We start from the raw sequence: 19,582 nt of genomic DNA, 5'->3' as shown, positions 1-19,582 counted from the left end.
ATTAAATCACTTCACAAAATCATATTTTGACCATTGAATTGAGTCTAAAGGAGCCCAAGAAATACATGTTAAGTGTTCTTGGGTTGCCACATGAGTGTGAAAGCTAACGAGTGAAATACAGATCTAGAAACATTTTGGATGTTCCTGAGATCCTGTATTTGGAAAACAGGCCACAGGATCTTGGCTGATGCCTATACATTTTCGGTGTTGCCAGCACATGGATGTACCACTTAGCTTCTTGTGATGCCTTATAATTTTTTTGCACAAGAAAGGTTGGTAGCAAGCAGAGAAGGTAACCTACTGAGTTTCCATCTTTCATTCCCCTATGCAAGTATAATACGTTCAGTAAAAATTGGGGGAACTGAGTTTCAAATGAACAATCTCAGCCTGCTAGTATAATCCAGAAAAGAAACGATATTGCATTGGTGTTTTCTACTTAACCAATGGAATCATAGGCTGCTGATATTCCATCATCAATGGGGAATGTGCTGTAACTTGATTTTTCTCACAGTGGGGATGCATTTATTCCAAGCTGCCTTCCCCATCTGAGAGAGTTGGTCAAGGCTATGGGTGCAATTTATAGGCACAGAAGGTGAAAATATGAGGCCTCCATCTCACCTGCTTCCTGCTTGAAGCCCTCCAGTGGCTGTCGACTTTGCCATCAGGATCAATTCCCAGCTCAGCATGGAAAGCTATTCTTTGCACCCCCCATTTCGCCCTGGGATCATTCCTCTCCTTCCCTCTTTCCCGTGCTGCATCCATGCTGCCTGCCCTGTCTTTACAGACTCCTGCTATCTCACACTCCAGGCCTTGCTAGTCCTTCTTCCTGGAACACCTTTCTCCACTGATTTTCACCCTTCTTCCTCATTTTTCCATTCAGTTGGCTAATTCCTATTTATCCTTGAAAACTCGAACCTTGTCTCCTCCAGAAGCATTCCTGACTCTTCCTGTCTGGCCGAGGGGCTCCTTTTTGCTCCTTTAGATCTTTGAGCTCTCTTTAGTATCATAGCACTGATTATAGTCTGTTGTAACTGTCTTCCTATCTCCCCCAAGACAATCAGCTTCTTAAAGGCAGAGGCTATCGTTTCATTTTTGGGTCCCCAGAGCATGGCGATGACGTTGCACGCTGTAGGCCCTTAAAACGAGTTATCTGAGTGAATGAGTCTGGTCTCAAGTGTTGGTGTTTATGGTGCCACACACTGGCCACGACACTCAAAAGGTTGAAACATGTAGATGGACAGTGGCAGGTCTAAAGCACAGACCCTGAGGTTTCTCATATTGAGTATTGGGGAAATGCTTCATGCTCAGCTGAGCCTTCCCAAGAAAGTTTAAATGCCCTCATCAGTCATGAACTAAAATCCAAAAATCCATGCAAGCTAAGAAGTTTGAGACAAAATCCCTCACAAATAGTAGGGAGAATCAGACAGTCAACCAGTTTGTATCTACTATAGATAATGTGGCAAGTAGCACTACCAAGAGAAAGAGAACAAGGTAAAGGAAAGAGGAAAGGACAGTGTCAAGTCGGGTGGTTTGGGAGACGACCATTGATGACGGGGCTGGTTGCTGCATCTATCGATTGGATACCGAAGGATTTTGCGCAAAGCTGGAGGTGAGCTTGAAAAAACTTTAAAAAGAAGTAGACCCCAGAATGTTTGCCAAGAAAGCCTGTAAAGTTTGGGAATTAAATTTGCTCTGACAAACCTTTTTATAGCAAGTTGATTTGTGACCATTCTGTGTGCGTTGTTACCCAACCAAACAGGAGTTTTTTGGGTAACTCCTGTTTTGAATGGAGTCTGTGGTATTATTCACGCCACGCCTGCCTTCAGACCTTATAGTCAGTGCCCTCCTCCTTGCAGCCTTCTCCATCTACAGAATAAGCTAGTGGGTTGTTGCCAGCAGCAGTAGTGCAGTTGGCTTTGCCCAGAATCGTTCATTCAAAAACTAGCTGCTTATAACCCATCACGTACTTGGAGCTGGGAGGTATGTTCGTTACATCTGTTTAGAGCAGCGTAAGAGATGCCCGTCCCACTCCATCCAGCTAAGGAGACCACATTCTTTCACCTCTAGAAAATACAAACACTAAACGGCATTTTATAATTCAGTATAAAATTATACGATGTAGGCTTTTAATAGCTGTAGAACTGAGGCCCTTAAAGCATTCCCTGTGTGCCAGGCACTGTGCTTCACATCCTGGTCTCCTGTGCTCTCTGCAGCATCCTGTGAAGTTGCCAGTTTTAGCGTCACCATTTTACAAACGAGGAACCAGAGGTCTGCTTAACTGAGAGTCTTCACAGGGTTAGGAGGAGGCTCATAGGCATGCTCTGGATAGCTGAGAAATGGCGTGTTTTCCAGTTGCTCCCTTAGTTTCCCCATCTGTACAATGGGGAGTCGTACTTCCTGTTTCGTCAGGTCATGGTGAAATCAGCAAGTAACCTTATAAAAAGCACCTGACACAGTTGCTACACGCAGACCTGGCTGAGACAGTAAAAGGCGAACCTGGATCTCATTACCAGATCCCTCTGGCTTCCTGGAAGCGTACACCCTACACCTGAAACCAGCATCGCTGAGCAGTGTTTCTGTGGGTGAGGTTGGAGTGGGGAAGAGCTAGCCTAAAGGAACAACCTACTGCTTTAATGGTGATTCAAAACACAGCTTAACCCAGGGCCAGGATTTTCTTATACTACGTGGGAATAGGTGAAAAGAAAAGGAAAAAAAAGGTAAGACACCCAGTGGGTTTGTTGGTGCAGGGACTCCCGCTGCTGGGGGACAATTTTAGAATAACTCAGCGTTTGAAGTATGGCTGTTCGTTCCTGTTGTTAATCAACCGTCACCTTTCTCACCTGATATCCACGTTATCACGTAGAGCTCTATGTGTATCCAAATATATATGCTTACAGTCAGATGTGTTCTTTCCTCCTGATTATCTAATCTTTTAAGAAATCTCTACAGTGGTTCCCTATCTGGGCGCTCACTGTCCTGCTCACGGTGAGCCCGACATTGTAAACGAGTCCTTGAAGTCCGTAGGCATCTCCTCTCCAGCCGGCTCTTGAGGAGGTGGCTCTGTGGCCTTGCCCACGGCCTGTGAGCTCCAAATACCATCTGAAGTTGCTAGCAAGCTCTCTGTGGTCGAGGCCAAGTCACTGATATAAAGAGGCTTTTGTTCTCAACGTGTTTCGCAGGATTTTCAGTGTGGTAAAGACATCTATATGATCTAAACGAACAGCAGGAAACATTACTTCCTCATCACACAATTCAAAAGAGTCACAGGTGAATTATGCATTTGGTATTGTAAGAGCTTCTCAATTAACAATGGCAGATGCCACCCAGAGTTTCCTCCAACAAATATTAGAAAAAGGCTCCTTCACCACACATTTCGTTTCCCTACAAATCTCCAGGCTGTTTCCAGGAGGTTTTTTAGGAACACACACTTTGAGTTCCAAATACTGTTTCGTGCAAAAGGAATACCTACAATGTTTGCTATTGACTATGGCAGAAAAGGAACATGTTTTCGAAAGTAGGGCATGCAGATGCCTCAGGTTATGTTCCTATTTCTCCATTGACTGGCTGGGTGACAGGAAGCCATCTCCGCTTTTCTGAGCCGCCACAAGTCTTTCTGCAGAATGGAGAGTCTGTATACTACATAGCTGGGATGAGAGTGCATTACTGATGGAGGAAAATTGGTAAAAACATTTTATACCGTGAGAATGTAGTGCTAAATATCTAAAAGTAATCCATGAGTACCTTCACAGGGATTGCAGCGAGCCCTCTATTCATGGGCTTAGGGGTTGACTACAGAAAGTCATGGTGCATTTAAAGGCATGTACCTAATACACCTGTGCATTTCACAAACGTCTGTGCTGACCAATGGGTTCAAAAAGGAGGGAGAGAGAGTTGCATGTAGAAATATCTAAAGTGGTTCCCAGATGTCCTGATATCCTTTGTTTCGGAGTTTTAGGCTTATAGCAGATTTAGAGTCAAACCCAGAAATTATACCTTTGGCTTTTTTGGATAGCCATGGATTATGAACTTCATTTCAAATTCTTAAACGTTCCAGAGGCCAGGTAATTAAAATTAAGACCTAGGTTTGTTTCAGTGAACGTGGGTCAGTGTTTCAGTGGAAAGTCTCTATTCACCTCAGTGTCCAAAGAAAGAGGGACATTTGGTTCGTTGGATTTTTCATTTGAAATCTGGATTTTCCAGAGCACCTTTTCAGTTGGAGCTCTTTGGATTTTTGTAACATGTTCACTGAGCACCTGTTTTGGGCTAGGCCCTGAGTGAAGTTCTGGGGAATATGAACTTTTAAAAAGTTATAGATGAATGGATGGATAGAGGGATATCCTGCTTGTAAGGAGATTGTAGTCTGGTGGAAGAAAAATATATTAACCTCAATGTAGCATGGTGAGTACTAGTGGGAGAGCCCGGAGGGGGAAATGGAATAAGTATCTCTAAAAAGATCAAGGGAGATCTTCATAGTGATGGGAAATTTGAACTCACTTCAGTTTTGGAAGATCATAAGAGTTTGCTAGGCTCTTATGATCAGAAAAATAGAAGAAAGGCATTGCAAGAATGTGCAAAGATTCAGTGAAAAAGAGCAGACGGAGTGAATGTTAGGAACTTTGCATGTGGTTGGCAATCAGCAGTGTGGGAAGAGTGTGGGTGTGGAGTGGAGAAGGGTCTGGGACAGCGGAGAACCAGAGTTTGGGCCTTTCCTGTAAGAAGGGGGGAGTACCATGACTATATTTGCTTTTAGAAAAGAGGGAAATCTTAGGGGAGAAGAAACTTGAAAGGCAGTTAGGAATGTTGTGGTGTAGAAGTTCACACAAGCAACCATGAGAACCTGAACAAAAGCAATGACAGTGGAACAGTGTGTGGGTCACAGAGTAAGAGCTTTTCAGGAGGTTGAACCAACAGGGCTTTTTCACTCATCAACCGTGTAGGATGAAAGAGGGAAATGAGTCAAGGATTTGTTGTGATTTCCTTAACTGGGTTGTTAATGATGCCACGGGGGTGGGGAATCTACGGAGAGACAAATGGCCTTGTCCCTAAATACAGGACCTAGTGAATTCCAAGTCCAGGAATCCTCTCTGTCTTAGGTCAGACTTGCCTGGATTCCCCCAAAATATAGAGAGTGAGAACGTGAAGCTTCATGCAAAACAGACCTTTGAGAGACCCTTACAATGAACTTATGGAGGATGGGACTCTAATCTCAAAAAGAGAAGTTTGCCCATTTTTCTGCTGTGTTTTTGTGATTTTGAAGACATTTTTTTGTTTGGTTTTGTTTTTAGTCTCATCTATTCCATGATCATATTTCAAGGTTTTGTTTTTACTCGTCAGAATGACAGGAAGTTTTCCGTGTGTGTTTCCTTCAAGTTTGGCCTCAGCCGTATTTTCAGGATTAGGCGTTTGTTTTCCTATTTGCTTCCATGACAACCAAGCCCAGAATTCCTATATATAGTTATCCAGTGCCCATTGTCCCCCTGGCCATTGTATCATAATCTTGTGCATCCAGGCCAGAGAACGCCACTGGTGATAGAAGACAAGGAGGAGCCAGAGTCCTTGGCCTGGAGATTTTCAAGGCATAATCGAGAGAAGGAAATAAAATAACATGGCTGTCTCTAGAGATTTATGTTCCCGTGTAGACATTATCCAGAAGGAGTTGAAATGGCTTGTGTGCCACAGCTTAGTTTCTAATACAATTTTCTTTTTGGAATAGCCCATAGATAGAGAACATTTTGAGACTCTTTGAAGGAAATACTTGGAAAGCTGCATTGGCAATTTGTAGTTGGTGGTTTTCTGGATGCCAAATTCCATTCTGTTAGTTTAATAGCACGAAGTGAACAACAGGTATCTTGAGAAAGAAAGGGAGTTAAATAGTGCTTCAAAGGAATTCAGAGAGAACCTAAGAAATCTTTTAAAACAAGGAAACTGCTTGAGTTTGTGGATCATCTTAACAACTCTATGCTGCATACTGTTTTCATAACCGAAAACAGACAGACAGACAGACAGACAGACAGGAGAGACAGACAGACAGACAGGCAGAACTGGAGGTAAGGACGTTGTCCACAAATCCAATTCAGCAAACATTTTCTCCAGTACCTTCCTTTGTGAAAGGACCATGAGTCTTTGTGGCTATATAAGCACATAAGGTACAGTTCCTGTCTGTGGAAAATGTAAGCTCCACAGGGTCCTTGCTGGGTTTTTTCACTGATGTATCCCAATTGCTTAGAAGTGCCTGACACATAGAAGGTTCTCAGTAAATATTTTCTGAGTTAATATAAAATGGGGGCAAGCATTTGGTAGGTACAGTAGAAACTGTTCTTTGATACGATCAAGACCTACAGTTTCTCATTTATATTGGAAAGCTTTTTAATGCAGGGACTCCTTTTAAAACGAAATTTAAGCATTTTATTTTCACTGAAAAATCTAAATATGTTCATTCACCAGTATTGTGATGTAGGGTCAAGCCTGTGTATTTGGGTTTGGGTCTTTTGGTTGGACTTCCCCATTTACTCTCTTGCATAAACCAGTCACCAGTCATGTGCTACTCCCAGTTTCAATTTTTTTTTAGTAGAATGATAGTTTATACATACATTTGTGGAACAGTCTTAGAGCAGAGTCCTTCTAGAATTTTATGTTCTCCTCCATCTCTTACAGTTGGTTTTGCCAAAACATCATTTGACAGTAATTTTTTTTTAGCAACTTGACTTTATCAAAGTCTTTTCAAAGCATTCACCATAGCTTTCATAGAAATGACAATTTTTATGCCTACATTTCTTCATTGTAGATAATATTAATTAAATTGAATAAGCTCAGTAACAAATAGAACTGACACAAAGAACTGTGGGAGCAAATAAAACTGATTCTAGTTGGTATTCACTCAACTGCTGGAAGCAGAAATGAATGGGCCTGCTTAAGAGTGACCCTCAGCACCAGTCCAGACACTGTTTGCTTTGGTCAGGATGTGTTAAGGTCAAAGGCATTGATTTGGGTATGGTGGTGGAGACAGCTTAAGAAAACATGTACGTGTAACGTGAGGTACAGTGAGATCGGGTGAAAATCATGATGTGTATGTGTTGCCAAAGCCCAGCGAAGAGCAGACTTCTGTGTGGATTACTGGGGGAAAGCTTCACAGAATAGGTGACATTTCAGCTAAGTTTTGGAGGGTGGGTAGGAATTTGCCAGAAGAAAAGAGGAAGAACATCAGGTAGCCCTGATCCAGGATTCCCGGTGATGAGAAAAGTATGCAAGGAGTCAAGAACCAGCTACAAGTGTGAGGCCGGAGACATGGGCTGGGACTAGACTGAAGAACTGTATATACCGAGATAAGGAAAAGAGACTTTAATCCTTGAGCACTGAGGCCGAATCATGTAAGTGATATGTGGTATATGTTTGTATGTGTATGCTGGCCAAACTAGACTAGATCTCAGAGGAAGGAGGACCAGATAGGAGGCTGTTAGAGTTACCCTTATACAATATGGGGACCTGAATGAACAATGGGTAGGGAAGGCGGGGGACTGGAAAGGAAATGATTGGAGGCGGGTCATGACATGTCTCTAAGACATGGTACCTGGTTAAGTGTGCTGCCACAGAAACGTCTGACATTTTCAAGGAAGAGTCTCACAGTTTGAGCTTGAACAAAGTGGTGAGCCATTCACTAACATTCAGAACACAAAAGGAGATGTGTGGGCAAAGATGATGTCAGTTTTCAGCTTGTTGAGTTTGAGGAGTCTGTCAGACATAAAGCTCGAAAGTTTTTCAGCTTTAGATGAAGACTCAGATCACCTCAAAGCTCACTGGGTTACCCTTTGCAGCAGAATTCTCTGTCTTGTCACGGTAGGTAACCTGGGTCGTCACTATCCCACACATGAAACTTTAGTAGCAGTTGGATGATAGAAGTTGCATTCCACTCCAAAATTCTCCTGGCTATTAACTGAAGTATGTCTTTAGCTGCTCTCTTGTCGTTTATTAGTGTGCCTTTCTCAAATTTTCTGCAATTTCTCAACTAGAAATAGTGGATGGTATTTCCAGCATATTTGAGTCCCATCCCCCCACCCTCTATACTTTGGCTATTTACAATATTTATGGTTAAATTATCCACAGGTAATAGTCTGTTTCTGGTTCCTTATACCACCAACCTGTGTTGCCAAATCACCGACTTTTCTGAAGAAAAGTTACAATCCATGCATTATTTTGAACTTTCTATGCTATTTTAGAACTTGAAGATTTTAAATTCTCCTGTATGCGACATATCCCACCCTCTGCTGTACATAATTTGTTGTTGTTGTTGTTCAGATCCATCCTCTGATCTCCATTTCTTTTCCCTATAGGAATTAAGTCCATTTCTTTTTTCATCGTGATAAGAATGTAGTTCTGTTTTTACACCTTCACTCACGCCCTCTACACGGCTATATAACATCTATTTATGGCTTAGGGTGGAGGTATGGTGCATTGAACATTTACACATCTTCATGTCTAGGGTTGATTTCATTAATTAACACACTAATACTAGTTACATTTATTAATGGACGCTCAGGGGTCTCTTGATATCCTCCTTCCATCGCCCTCACGCCCATATTCCATCTGTCACCAAGTGCCGCTGTTTTTGCTTTCCTCTCCACTTAATAGATGCCAGTATTAAGACTTTATTTATTTATTATTTTGGCATTGTATCACAATCAGTTATTTACATGTCTGTCTGAGACAGGAGTTGCTTGAGGGCAGGGACCAAGTCCTGCTGTCCCAGAACGGAGGATGGGAGACATTGGCTTAGATGTTCAGTACATATTTGCTGAATGAATGGGTGTGATTTAATCATTTGCCCTCTGGGCACCTCTAAAATTTGCTTGCATAATATCCTTTGTCTTTTATTTTTCTCCTGGTACTTGATTCACACTGACCATAGGGCCTCTCTCCCAAGTCTGCACAAAAGTCTAGCTCAAATATAATTAAATGTAGTTGCTAGCACCGAGACACTTGGGCTACTTGTTCACCTTCACTCATGCCTTGCAGAAAATTGAGAATTGATCCTCTGGTATGGCTTCCTTTCGGGATCACTCAGTGCACAAGGGGGCTGTCCTCTGCGGCTCCCACAACTTACTGCCCGATTGATTATTGCTCTTCGTTGTGTCTTCCTTAATCTTGCAAGAGTTAAACTCTCGGTACTATTCATTTGTTCTCTTTGCTTCTTTTATTCCTTCAATCAATGGAGTAAGTTTGCTCAACATGGAGATGGCCTGTATTTTCCTACGTAGCTCGGCTCTGCTCTCTTCCTGAGTAGATCTGAGTTCCTAGAAGGCACCCCTCATGTCTTCTGTGACTTTGCAATCGCAGAGCCAGCATATGGCCCGGCGATTAAGAGGGTGTTGACAAAATGTTTGTAGATTCAGAATATTCAAGAAAGCTTCATTCTGTCATGCTAACTGTTCTTCCAGAGTTCACTTGTTTGTCATTTGCCTTTGTAAAATCAAATTCCCTATGATTGTGCTGGCTAATTTCCGGAGAAAAAAAAGAATTAAAAAACCCTCGAACTGATACTTACCTGGGTTTGGCTGGTATTCTGGGGAGCTGGAATTAGAGCAAGAAATTTCCCATTTCTCTGGGGACATGACTGAATGAGAGGGATAGGAGGCCACATTTGAAACTCAGCCCTTTCCCTGGTTTGAAATCCTGAGCTAAGAGCCACCTAACTGCACCCATCTCCCATTTGTGTACCTTTCTTTTCCCAGCCACATCCCAACTGAGGAATTTTAGAGCATTATCATTTGTGAGGGCAATTTATCAAGCATCTAACTACAGCATGCCATTTGAACAGGTGGATTTCCAGTTCTGGAAATTTCCTGTGCTTACCTGTGCAGCGTGCTTATAGAAATGTCTCCTGTATGGCTCCCTCCCACCCCCTTTTTCTTTAAATAAAGCATTTTTAAATTTTGAGTATTCTTTTTCTTTCTCACGAATCTTACTTGGTTATTTCTCCCCGTGTGCTCTGAAATGCTTTTTTCAGTGTTTTCTCATATTCAGTTTAATGTTATTTCCTGTCTGTTCTGTCATCTTTTCTATCAATTCTAATGCTATTTCCTCAACTGTTTCAGCCTTTCTACCACATTCTCTCCTCTGTGTTACATGTTCATTGCCGGCATAACACTCAGACACTATTTTGCACTCTTCTGACTTGCATTGCAGGACCCCAGAGGTCACCACTGGGTACAGCTATCGACAGACAAGACTCAGGCTTTAGAGTCAGACAGATCTTTGTTCAACTCCTACTTCTGCCTCTTAGTAGCTGTGTGACCAACCACTCTCGGGCTAAGTTACCTCACTGGTAAAACTGGGATGAGAAACCATACCTAGTTGTGAGAATTAACTGCTGGCTGCTCAGTGAATTTCAAACTCACGCCTGCAAGCAGTGTGACCATCCGTGCTAAAATTCGAGTTAGATCCTGATTTTTCAAAATCTAATTATTTTCTGATCATAGATAATTTATACAATATGTAACTACATATAATTAAATGTATTTTATAACTGTAGTTATAATTCAATTTCTTCAGTTTTGCCCATAATAAAGCTACAAGTCAGAGAATGAATGTCTCTTCTGAGACTGATGTCCTCAGTGCTGGGTTAGGAATGGATGCACCAACCTCATCGTTGCTGTGTGTTCCATTGTAGATATTACGGGCAATACAGGGATAGAGATGTAATGTAACTGTGTGACCTGCAATTGGGTACAGAGTTTCGCACTAGATTCCCAGCCTTGTGTTTCCACTACTGTAATTTCCCCCTGGCTACAAGTCTGGCTCTCCAAGCACTGAGTGTTTTTACTTTCCTTTCCTTAATCTCAGGATGAAAGAAAATAGTCTTAATGATAATGACCTGTAACGTAGGTGACATGCCCGTCACTGCTAACAATCTGCCTGTCTTCTGATTCTAACCTGGGCACAAAATGACCCTCTTTCTGCTCTTTAGGCTTTGCTTGGTGAACAAACTGCAATTTTATGTAGCTTAGCAAGTGGGCTTTTTTAAGATCGGCAGAATCATACATGCTCACATTTTTGTCACTTCAGTGCCCAATTGTTCATTATTCACAAACTCCAAGTGAGAGAGGAAGAGAGAGGATGTGTCTTGGCACCAGATAAGAAAGTAAAGCTCTAAGAAGACCCCAAAAGTTGTAACCTGGGCATTGTTACAAATGTATCATTAAGTAGTGGGATTTGGTGATTTTTGTAAATAAACCTGTCCATCTGATTTTAACCAGGGAAAAAAGGAATTTAGACTGAGAACACATTGAGCTGTCCTGTTGCATTGCCATTTGAGGAGGGTGAGGAGCCGCCCTCTCCTGGAATGCTTTCCTCACTACGTCTTAATGTTTTTATCTTTTCAGGTTTCATGTAACATGTAAATACTGGAGTTAAAATTTAGAATTCATTTTTTTTTTTTTTTTTTTTAAGATTTTATTGGGGAAGAGGAACAGGACTTTATTGGGGAACAGTGTGTACTTCCAGGCCTTTTTTTTTTTCCAAGTCAAGTTGTTGTCCTTTCAGTCTTAGTTGTGGAGGGCGCAGCTCAGCTCCAGGTCCAGTTGCCGTTGCTAGTTTCAGGGAGCACAGCCCACCATCCCTTGCGGGACTCGAAGAATTGAACTGGCAACCTTGTGGTTGAGAGCCCCCGCTCCAACCAACTGAGCCATCCAGGAGGCAGCTCAGCTCAAGGTGCCGTGTTCAATCTTAGTTGCAGGGGGCGGAGCCCACCATCCCTTGCGAGACTCGAGGAGTTGAACTGGCAACCTTGTGATTGAGAGCCCACTGGCCCATGTGGGAATCGAACTGGCAGCCTTCAGAGTTAGGAGCACGGAGCTCCAGCCGTCTGAGCCACCGGGCCTGCCCTAGAATTCATTTTCTGAGATGAGTGGAATAATATGCAATTGACCCTAGAGACAATAAAAATGTGTTAAGTTAAAGGAGATTCCTTCTCCTGGAGTGGGGGTCTACCTAGGAGATTAGTGCATGTGTCAGTTTGGGGGTAGGTGGAAGGGAGGAAGAGACAAATTTACCTGGCTTATCGTCTGATTAGGAGCCACTTTGTACATCATTTTGCTATAAAGGGATGGAAGCTGTCAGGTGCCTGGTGTCCCAGATCACTGCCAGCGTCCGTGCTAACCTGTGGGACTCACTGAGGTGGGTACCATGTCTTGAAGGGAGTTAGGCTGCTAATAGAGAAAAGGGCCGTTCTAGGGATACGTGTTTTGGTCTCTGGATAGATTTATGGATAGTGGACAGCTCACGGGCAGCAGGACCTGGCTTTGGCCTTGTTGGTCACGGAATTTGTAATTTGAAAAGCTAAGAGGAAACCAGGACCGACCCTGCTGAGGGACTTGTTAGGGATGCTGGTGAGGCAGTGGGAACCTGTAGCTCAAGCCTGTGTTAACAAGAGAGGCTGAGTGTGTTTTGTGCTTCATTGTGCGTGTGTTAAGCAGAAACTAGTCTTGAGGGCTTACATAGAAACCATCTCGGAACAATCCATGAAATGGTAAACAAACCTGCTATTGAAATGAAGAATGAGAAGTTAACAATTGTATTATTGGATCCTGAGTGGGTTCATCAGCGAGGGTCGAGGAATAAAGAAAAAGGAGATAAAAGAATCAGGTAGAATGAATTCAGTTGTGTCCTTCCTTTCTTCCTTTGTCTTAACTTTACACCTGGTAATGAACCCAGGGAGGCTCGGAGGTATTGTTCAAGTTTCCTTTTGTTTTATATTTTTGTGTGTGGCAGGTTTGTTTACAATTTCCAATGGGGTTTTTCTCAATCTGAGGAATACGAATTGAGGAGGGGGAGGAGGAAAACAAGAAGGGACGGTGTTTTAGTATTTTGAAGGCAGGAGGTGGCCCCCCAGTAAGGGAGGCTGCTCTGATCTTGATTTTCTTTTCGGAGGGGCCAACGGGATGGATGGTACTAGTTTCATCAAATGTGGGTTGTACAGAATTCCTCCATGTCCTGCCTGGGGGATTCATGCTTTGGAAAATTAAGTGTCCATCAAATCAGGAGGAGACTGGTGCAGTTCCTACCCCATTTTCCCCCCTGCTTTTTGAAAAGCTTAAGAAAAGAGCCTTTTGTTTTCTTTTCAAGGGAAGTTATACTAAAATTCATCTGTGTGGTATTCATGGACTTCGTCTGTGTTATTCATAGGCAGCTGTAGGTTACGCGGGACAATGTTGAATTCCTAACCTCAACATTCAAAGCAGTGTGTTGGGAAAAGGTTCAAGACCTTTCGTTCACTTTCCCTCTCTCTAAAAACAATTTTTTTCTTAATGTAAAGAAGAAACTCAGGTTTCTCCTCCTCCCATCCAGGTCCCATTTCTCCACCACCTGCCATAGAAGCTACTCAGGGCTGAGATTGGTGCCTGTCATTTCCGACAGTTTTCTCCGAATTGTGAACTTTAAAATACCGTTCAGGGAAACTTGTTTGGAATTTCATTTTAATGGGATTTATGAATAAATCTCCATCTTAATGCTGACTAAGCTTTAAACATCCATTCCAGGAGAACACTATTGGATTTTTATATTTTAAAATTTAAATCACTTGACTGTGAAGGCATAAAACATTTTTATATTTGTGAGTGCCATGTGCTTGAGCATTTCTGTTAAAGAACTTCTTTTTTTTTTTTTTTTTTTTTGGTTTGCTTGAATAATTCTGGGCTGCAAAGGAGGAGATATTGCATCATCTACTTTCCCTTTCTCATGTTGACTCCTGTGTACATTATGCGGGTTTATTTATCTCACCTACAAGGGCTGGTATTCTGTGGCAGCCTGTTGCCACGTTGCAATTTCCTTTAAAAAAAAAACAACAGTTTACTTTCTTCCTCCACTTTGAAACCTTTAACCTCAGAATTTTATTTTTAAATGCTATGAGCCCTCAAAGTCGGACTAAAAGAAGTGACACTTCCTCCCTACCTGCTTTTCCCCAGATAAGTGTTATAGAATGTAAATGAAGGTGAAAGATGGGTCTATAGCCATCCCCTTCAAAAAAAAGTACTCAAAGCTAATGTCAGGGGTTTCAAGTGTTAAAACTCCAGTGTGTTCTCTTGTGTCCGGTGTCATTTCCCCCCATCTGTCTACAGACTCGTCCTACTCAGAGCCTCCAGATGTTCAGCAGCAGTTGAACCACTATCAGTCCGCTGCCCTGGCGAGGAACAACAGCCGTGTCAGCCCTGTGCCTCTTTCTGGAGCTGCTGGGGGCGCTGAGCAGAAAACCGAAGCTGTTCTCCACTGTGAATTCTGTGAATTCTCCTCTGGCTACATCCAGAGCATCAGGCGTCATTACAGGGACAAGCATGGCGGGAAGAAGCTCTTCAAGTGCAAAGACTGCTCCTTTTACACAGGCTTTAAGTAAGTGCATGAGGAACAGCCTCGAAAACCAAGGTAGTTGCACTTGCTCTGCCCGTCACCACACTCTTTCCTGACACTCTCCCGCCTGGAGCTCAGGGGAGGCCCTGGCCATAGGATGATGCAAGGGTGGGATCCAGTCTTTATACAAAGAGGCTAGCTCCAGAAGAGTGCTTTGGGGTTTGTGGAAGGGATGAAGAGCTGTATCAGAACAAAGGAATTTAAAAGTCTTAGGAAATGGGCACCTGAGCAGTGTGAGATCACAGGAAAGGATTTCCCTGACCCAGTGCATGAAGCAATGAACGTTTTCCCTTCAGAGCACTACTGCTTGGGAAAAAAAATATGTTCTTGGAAGCAAGGTCAAAGTCAAGGGCGAGAACATCCAGCAATAGTGACCTCCCTGCTGCCCTGGTAGAAAAGTCTTTTTTCTTAACATGTTATTCAGAGAAACCCAGAGACTCAAGACTCCAGCACTGTGAAAACTGACCTTGAGCGATCGTAGAGAGATGGTTCCAGTCTAGAAAAAGAGATTCCAAAGTCTTCTTTGCTCCTTTGCTTCTTTGCGGAACCGATGAACTCAGAGAATGGAGTGCTTCCTGTCACTTAAGCTGAACTCCTGGGATTTAATCTCATCCTGTGAGATACCCTGGAGGCTAGTGGTTACACGTGGAGGATGTGGAGCCCGACTGGGTTTGAAGCCCAGTTTTGCTGCTCACTCTCTGTGTGACTTTGGGCACGTCGCTAAGCCTCTCTGTGCCTCTAGTTCCTTATCTGTAAAATAAAGATAATAACACTACCTACCTCACAGGGCTCGTGTGAGGAATAAGGGAATCAATGTACCTAAAGCACTTAAAATAGTGCCTGGCACAAAGAGAACACTAGTAATTATAATATAGGTAAGAATAATAATATTAGGTGCTGCGTTACAGATATAAAGCTATTACTGTCTGCTCCTGCTGCCGTCCGGACCTGAGCCTAGGGCCACCCTATACAGAGAAGCCAGCAAAAGTAGGCTTCATGACCAAAGTAAAACATGAATCGGTAGAACAAGTCTCTTTTCCACCAACATCTTAGTTGCTGGGATTTTGTGGAAAATGTGTTATAGCTCCCACTGTTAATTGGGCTCAGTTGTTTTTCAGATAAATATGGATGTGACCTTAGAACTGAGAGAAGGCTACAAGGACCCAAATAACAAGGGCCTCCTGACAGGTGTACATGTTTCCCCGGAGAGAAGCACTTGGGTTAATAAGAAGGAGGCCTTGCCCATTAAGCTCTTGGTTTCATCCATTTTTATGAGACATTTAAGGCTTTTTAAATTTTGAAGTGTTGAGCAGGATGGAGGGGAAGGCAGCAGTACCTCTCTGCCTTCTAGCTGTACAGCAGCTCTGAGTTTAGGTTACCTGATTGTCAACCGCCATGACTTCCTAACCAACTTGTCCTCCCCTCCTTACCTGTGAAGAGTGACACAGGCAGTTGGTAAATCAGCTTAAATATAACCCCTCCGTTTAAGCATGATGGAAATTTGTTTTGTTAGGGATGTTGTTGTCATATTTTTAATAGGCAATTGCCAACTTTTAAAGAACAAAATGTTTGGGAGACTCATAGAAAGAGACCAAAAGGATGATTGCCAGAAGGGAAGCAGTAGGGGGAGGGGTGCGCGAAAAACGTGAAGGAGAACATAGTCAATAATATTGTGATAAGTTTACATGGTGACAGATGACTCCTACAATTAGTGGAGTAATGACAATGCAAGGTAGAAAAATACCGGATCCCTACATTACACACCTGAAACTAATATAACTAATATATGTATATAAACTATACTTAAAAAAAAAAAAGAATAAAGTATTTGGGGGAATCCGTTTTTTTTTAATGCTACTAAGCCCTGGACCCAGACAAGTGGCAGAATGTCCAAAAAAGGAGCATCCGTGACCGACAGTATTCAATTATTGGATGAGTGACTGAGGAACTTGTGGTCAGCACACAGGATTAACAGCCATGGTTTGGGCCCCTCGAGCAGGGGTGTCACCCCCGGAAGCTGGGTAATAGGGTGGTGGGCAGGGGACATACGAGTGAAATGGTCCCTGGCCGCTCTCATCGCCTGTCTCCCTCACCCCTCCCCTAGATCTGCGTTTACTATGCACATGGAAGCGGGGCACTCGGCGGTTCCGGAGGAGGGCCCCAAAGACCTTCGCTGTCCTCTCTGCCTCTATCACACCAAATACAAACGCAACATGATTGACCACATCGTACTGCACCGAGGTAACCTTCCTAACGCGGCTTTGTTGGCGTGCAGGGGGAGGGTGGCACGGGTGGCATTATCGGGCTGTGCTCGCAAGGTGTCAGTGGTGCCTTGGCCCTGGTCCCTTGTTCCTCACCTTATCTCCAGGCAAGAAATCACAGTGATAACCACAGTGACAGTCAACAGGATAAAAACACCTTCCTGCCGAGAGGATTTCCTCCACCTGGAGGGAGGCAAAGGTGATGGATTCTGCGGTGAGCACTTCTGCCGGCTTCCCAGCGTGTGGGATGTTTATATTCTGAGTCCTCTGCTCTCACAGCCTTGTAACGAAGGAGTGAGTGAGAAAGAGAATGGGTGGCTGACGACTCATTCTAAAATGCGAAGAGCTATGTGTTGTAAGCAGTTCTTTGGAGGGAGACCAAAAGGATGATTTCCAAAGCAAAATGGAATTTCTCTTGAAATGAAGAGAGAAAATTCTTAAAAGTAAAAGTCGCCTGATATATATTAGAAAACCCATAGGGTTTGGATTTAAATCCTGGTTTTAAAACCTCGTATGCCGAACCTCTCTCTCATCTGTAAAAAGAGATGATAATTATGCCTGTGAAATGACAGTGTGTTCCCTAGTGGATGCATATTGGGTGTTTCGTAAATGTTGGTTCCTATTGATAAACAGGGATCTTTCTTTTAAGTCCTCTTTGGTTTTTCCTTGAGTTGAGTTTGCTCTTGGCCAGTTATGACACTGTTAAACAACAGGCTTCCTCTGCATTGGAAGGAACAATATGTCTGTGTAAAAACTACTTTACTTTGTCCTGAAAAGATTCAAGCCGAAGATGGATGGGAAAAGATTACTAGAACACCCACTGCCAATCTCTTGCTGTTTCCGTCTACTGAGCTTTCCATCTCTTCTTTATTCACCCCCTCCCTCCCTTCTTTTCTTCCTGTTCCTTTGCCTCTAACCTGGGAAAGCTTTTCAGTGTTTGCCACACGTGCCTCAAAAGCAAAGAGTGTCTTCTGCTGTCCTTCTGAGATGTCACTCACTCAGAAATGTTGGATATTTGAGGGCATTTTCAAAGTTTCCCCATTGTCACTGCCTTTGGCCCGTGCGGTTTGGGACATTTTCCCTTATCTGCAGCAAACTCTAGAAGACTCGCCATGGAGCATTCTCAGATTCCTCCCCTCCCCATGGCACTGCAATGAGATGTGAGATCGTTGCTGGCCAGGAGATCCTCCTGCAAGCTGCGAGACGCAGGGTAGGAACATTCAGGCAGGAATGCTTGGCCCGAGTGGTCCCACCTGGTGTTCCACCTCAGTCACCTGCCTCTGGCCCCCAGGACCCTGTGTTGCGGTGGCTCCATGCCCCCTCAGCTTTGGGAGAGGCCATGAGTAGTGTCACTGCCAAGCAAACAGAAATGTTGAGACCTCACTTAGGTGTTGGGTCCCTCTCTTTTCCCATATTGCTGTGTGCCAGGATCAGGGCTTTGATGCCTAATGAGCTCTATACCTTTCCTTCTCTGAGCTGGGAGTCCAAGAAAGGGAAAGGCCAAGAGAGATGAAACACTGATGCCAGGAACTGACCCTTAGAGCACTACGTGTGACAATGTGCGTCTTCCTCACACACAGTCTCTTCATCTTCCCACAACACGTGAAGAATAATACTATTACTTACAGTCCTGTTTCACATACGTGAACCTTGAGGCTGAGAAAAACAACTTTTTCTTTAATTTTGTGTAGTTATTTGGGATCATTTCACAAAGGATTTGAGGTATCTTAAAGATATTCATGCAGAGCTATAGGATAGAAAAAAATGAGAAAATTGGGGAAAATGCAAAATAAGGGGAAACCAGTTGCAAGACCCCTGAAAGTATGCTAACGCTCACCACGAGTTGGGTACTCAGTGTATGCCAGGAGGTGCTGTGCGTGGGTTAGCAGTGGGCTGCAGAGTTGGCCCCGAGATTCCTGCTTAGTGTAGGAGAGAAGAAAACGACATCAGTTGGATTTAGAGTGCTAGGTAGACTTCAGGAATTTTGTTCAGGAAATTTTCAGGAATCCTAGACTCTGAAGCCTGAAAGGAATTTCTCTAGTGGGTTCTCCTGAAGGGACCATGCATGATATAGTGCATATTGCCCTCCATAAATGCAGTGGCAAGTCCCACAGGGCCCATGAGAGCTGAAGCAGTTTAACCCAAGTCACCCAACCGGTAAGCAGTGAAGCTATGCACCAACCCCAGTCCTCTGATCCCCTGACCCATCCATCGTATTGCCTGTCACTGGTTCCATACAGGCTCTTCTGCTTGTTTGTAGATATAATTTATATCGAAAGAGGCATCTGAGTATATAAATATTGTCCTCATCTGGGTGAGAAAGCGCACAGTCTGGAATGAACATGAGCATTTGAGGACTGATAGTGGTAATGGCAACGCTAACAGTAGGAACAGTGGTTACTGTTCCTGAATGCTCATTAGGTAACCGGTGCTGTTCTATGTGTTTTCCAAGTGTCATTTTATGGCATTCTCACAAAACCCTCTGTGATGGGCATTATGGTTATCCCTGATAAAGGAAAAATCACGTTCAGAAAGCACCTTACCTAAGGTGCATGACTAATAAGTAAGCCAACAGGGATCTGAGCCCAGGCTTTTCTGACCCATAGCCCCCTTTAACCACCAGGCATCACTGTCTCACCCTTGGGAAGGTGGTTGGTGTCATTCTGTTGAGAGATCTAGTGGCTGTGGCAGCTGGGCCTGGCGATGGAATTATCTGTGGGGCTGCAGGTCAGAGATGAGGCCCACTGAACCACAGATGGCAGGGTGCTTCAGGACAGCCGTGTCTGCCATCTGTGTCTTGGCCTGGCTTTGGTGTCCATCTCAACTCAAAATGGCTGCTCAGTGGGAAGCTGGTCTTAACAAGTCAAAAGACAGGGTTCGGTGTCTGCCTTACAATTTTGCAGTGGGGCTGATCTCAAAGTAACAAG

At 43.5% G+C, this 19,582-nt stretch overlaps 1 protein-coding gene across 7 annotated transcripts in view; it reads left to right on the top strand.

Annotated features, from left to right (window-relative positions):
* Nucleotides 1–19,582, top strand: part of ZNF462 (zinc finger protein 462) — a 134,496-nt gene that overhangs the window by 87,967 nt on the left and 26,947 nt on the right. For all 7 annotated transcript variants that reach the window (XR_012495875.2, XM_074330792.2, XM_074330798.2 and 4 more), the window contains exons 8-9: nucleotides 14,109–14,376; nucleotides 16,499–16,635. Coding sequence is in view for 6 of the 7 variants with exons in the window: in XM_074330792.2 (XP_074186893.1) it covers nucleotides 14,109–14,376; nucleotides 16,499–16,635 (405 nt within the window). In the remaining variant the exon portion in view is untranslated. The remainder of the gene's footprint in view (nucleotides 1–14,108; nucleotides 14,377–16,498; nucleotides 16,636–19,582) is intronic.

Source organism: Rhinolophus sinicus, chromosome 16, assembly GCF_057876585.1.
Source record: "Rhinolophus sinicus isolate RSI-liver-muscle chromosome 16, RSI-T2T, whole genome shotgun sequence".
Lineage (NCBI taxonomy): Eukaryota > Metazoa > Chordata > Mammalia > Chiroptera > Rhinolophidae > Rhinolophus > Rhinolophus sinicus.
The sequence above is the reverse complement of the archived record's forward strand: the minus strand, read 5'-3'. Positions and strand labels throughout refer to the sequence as shown.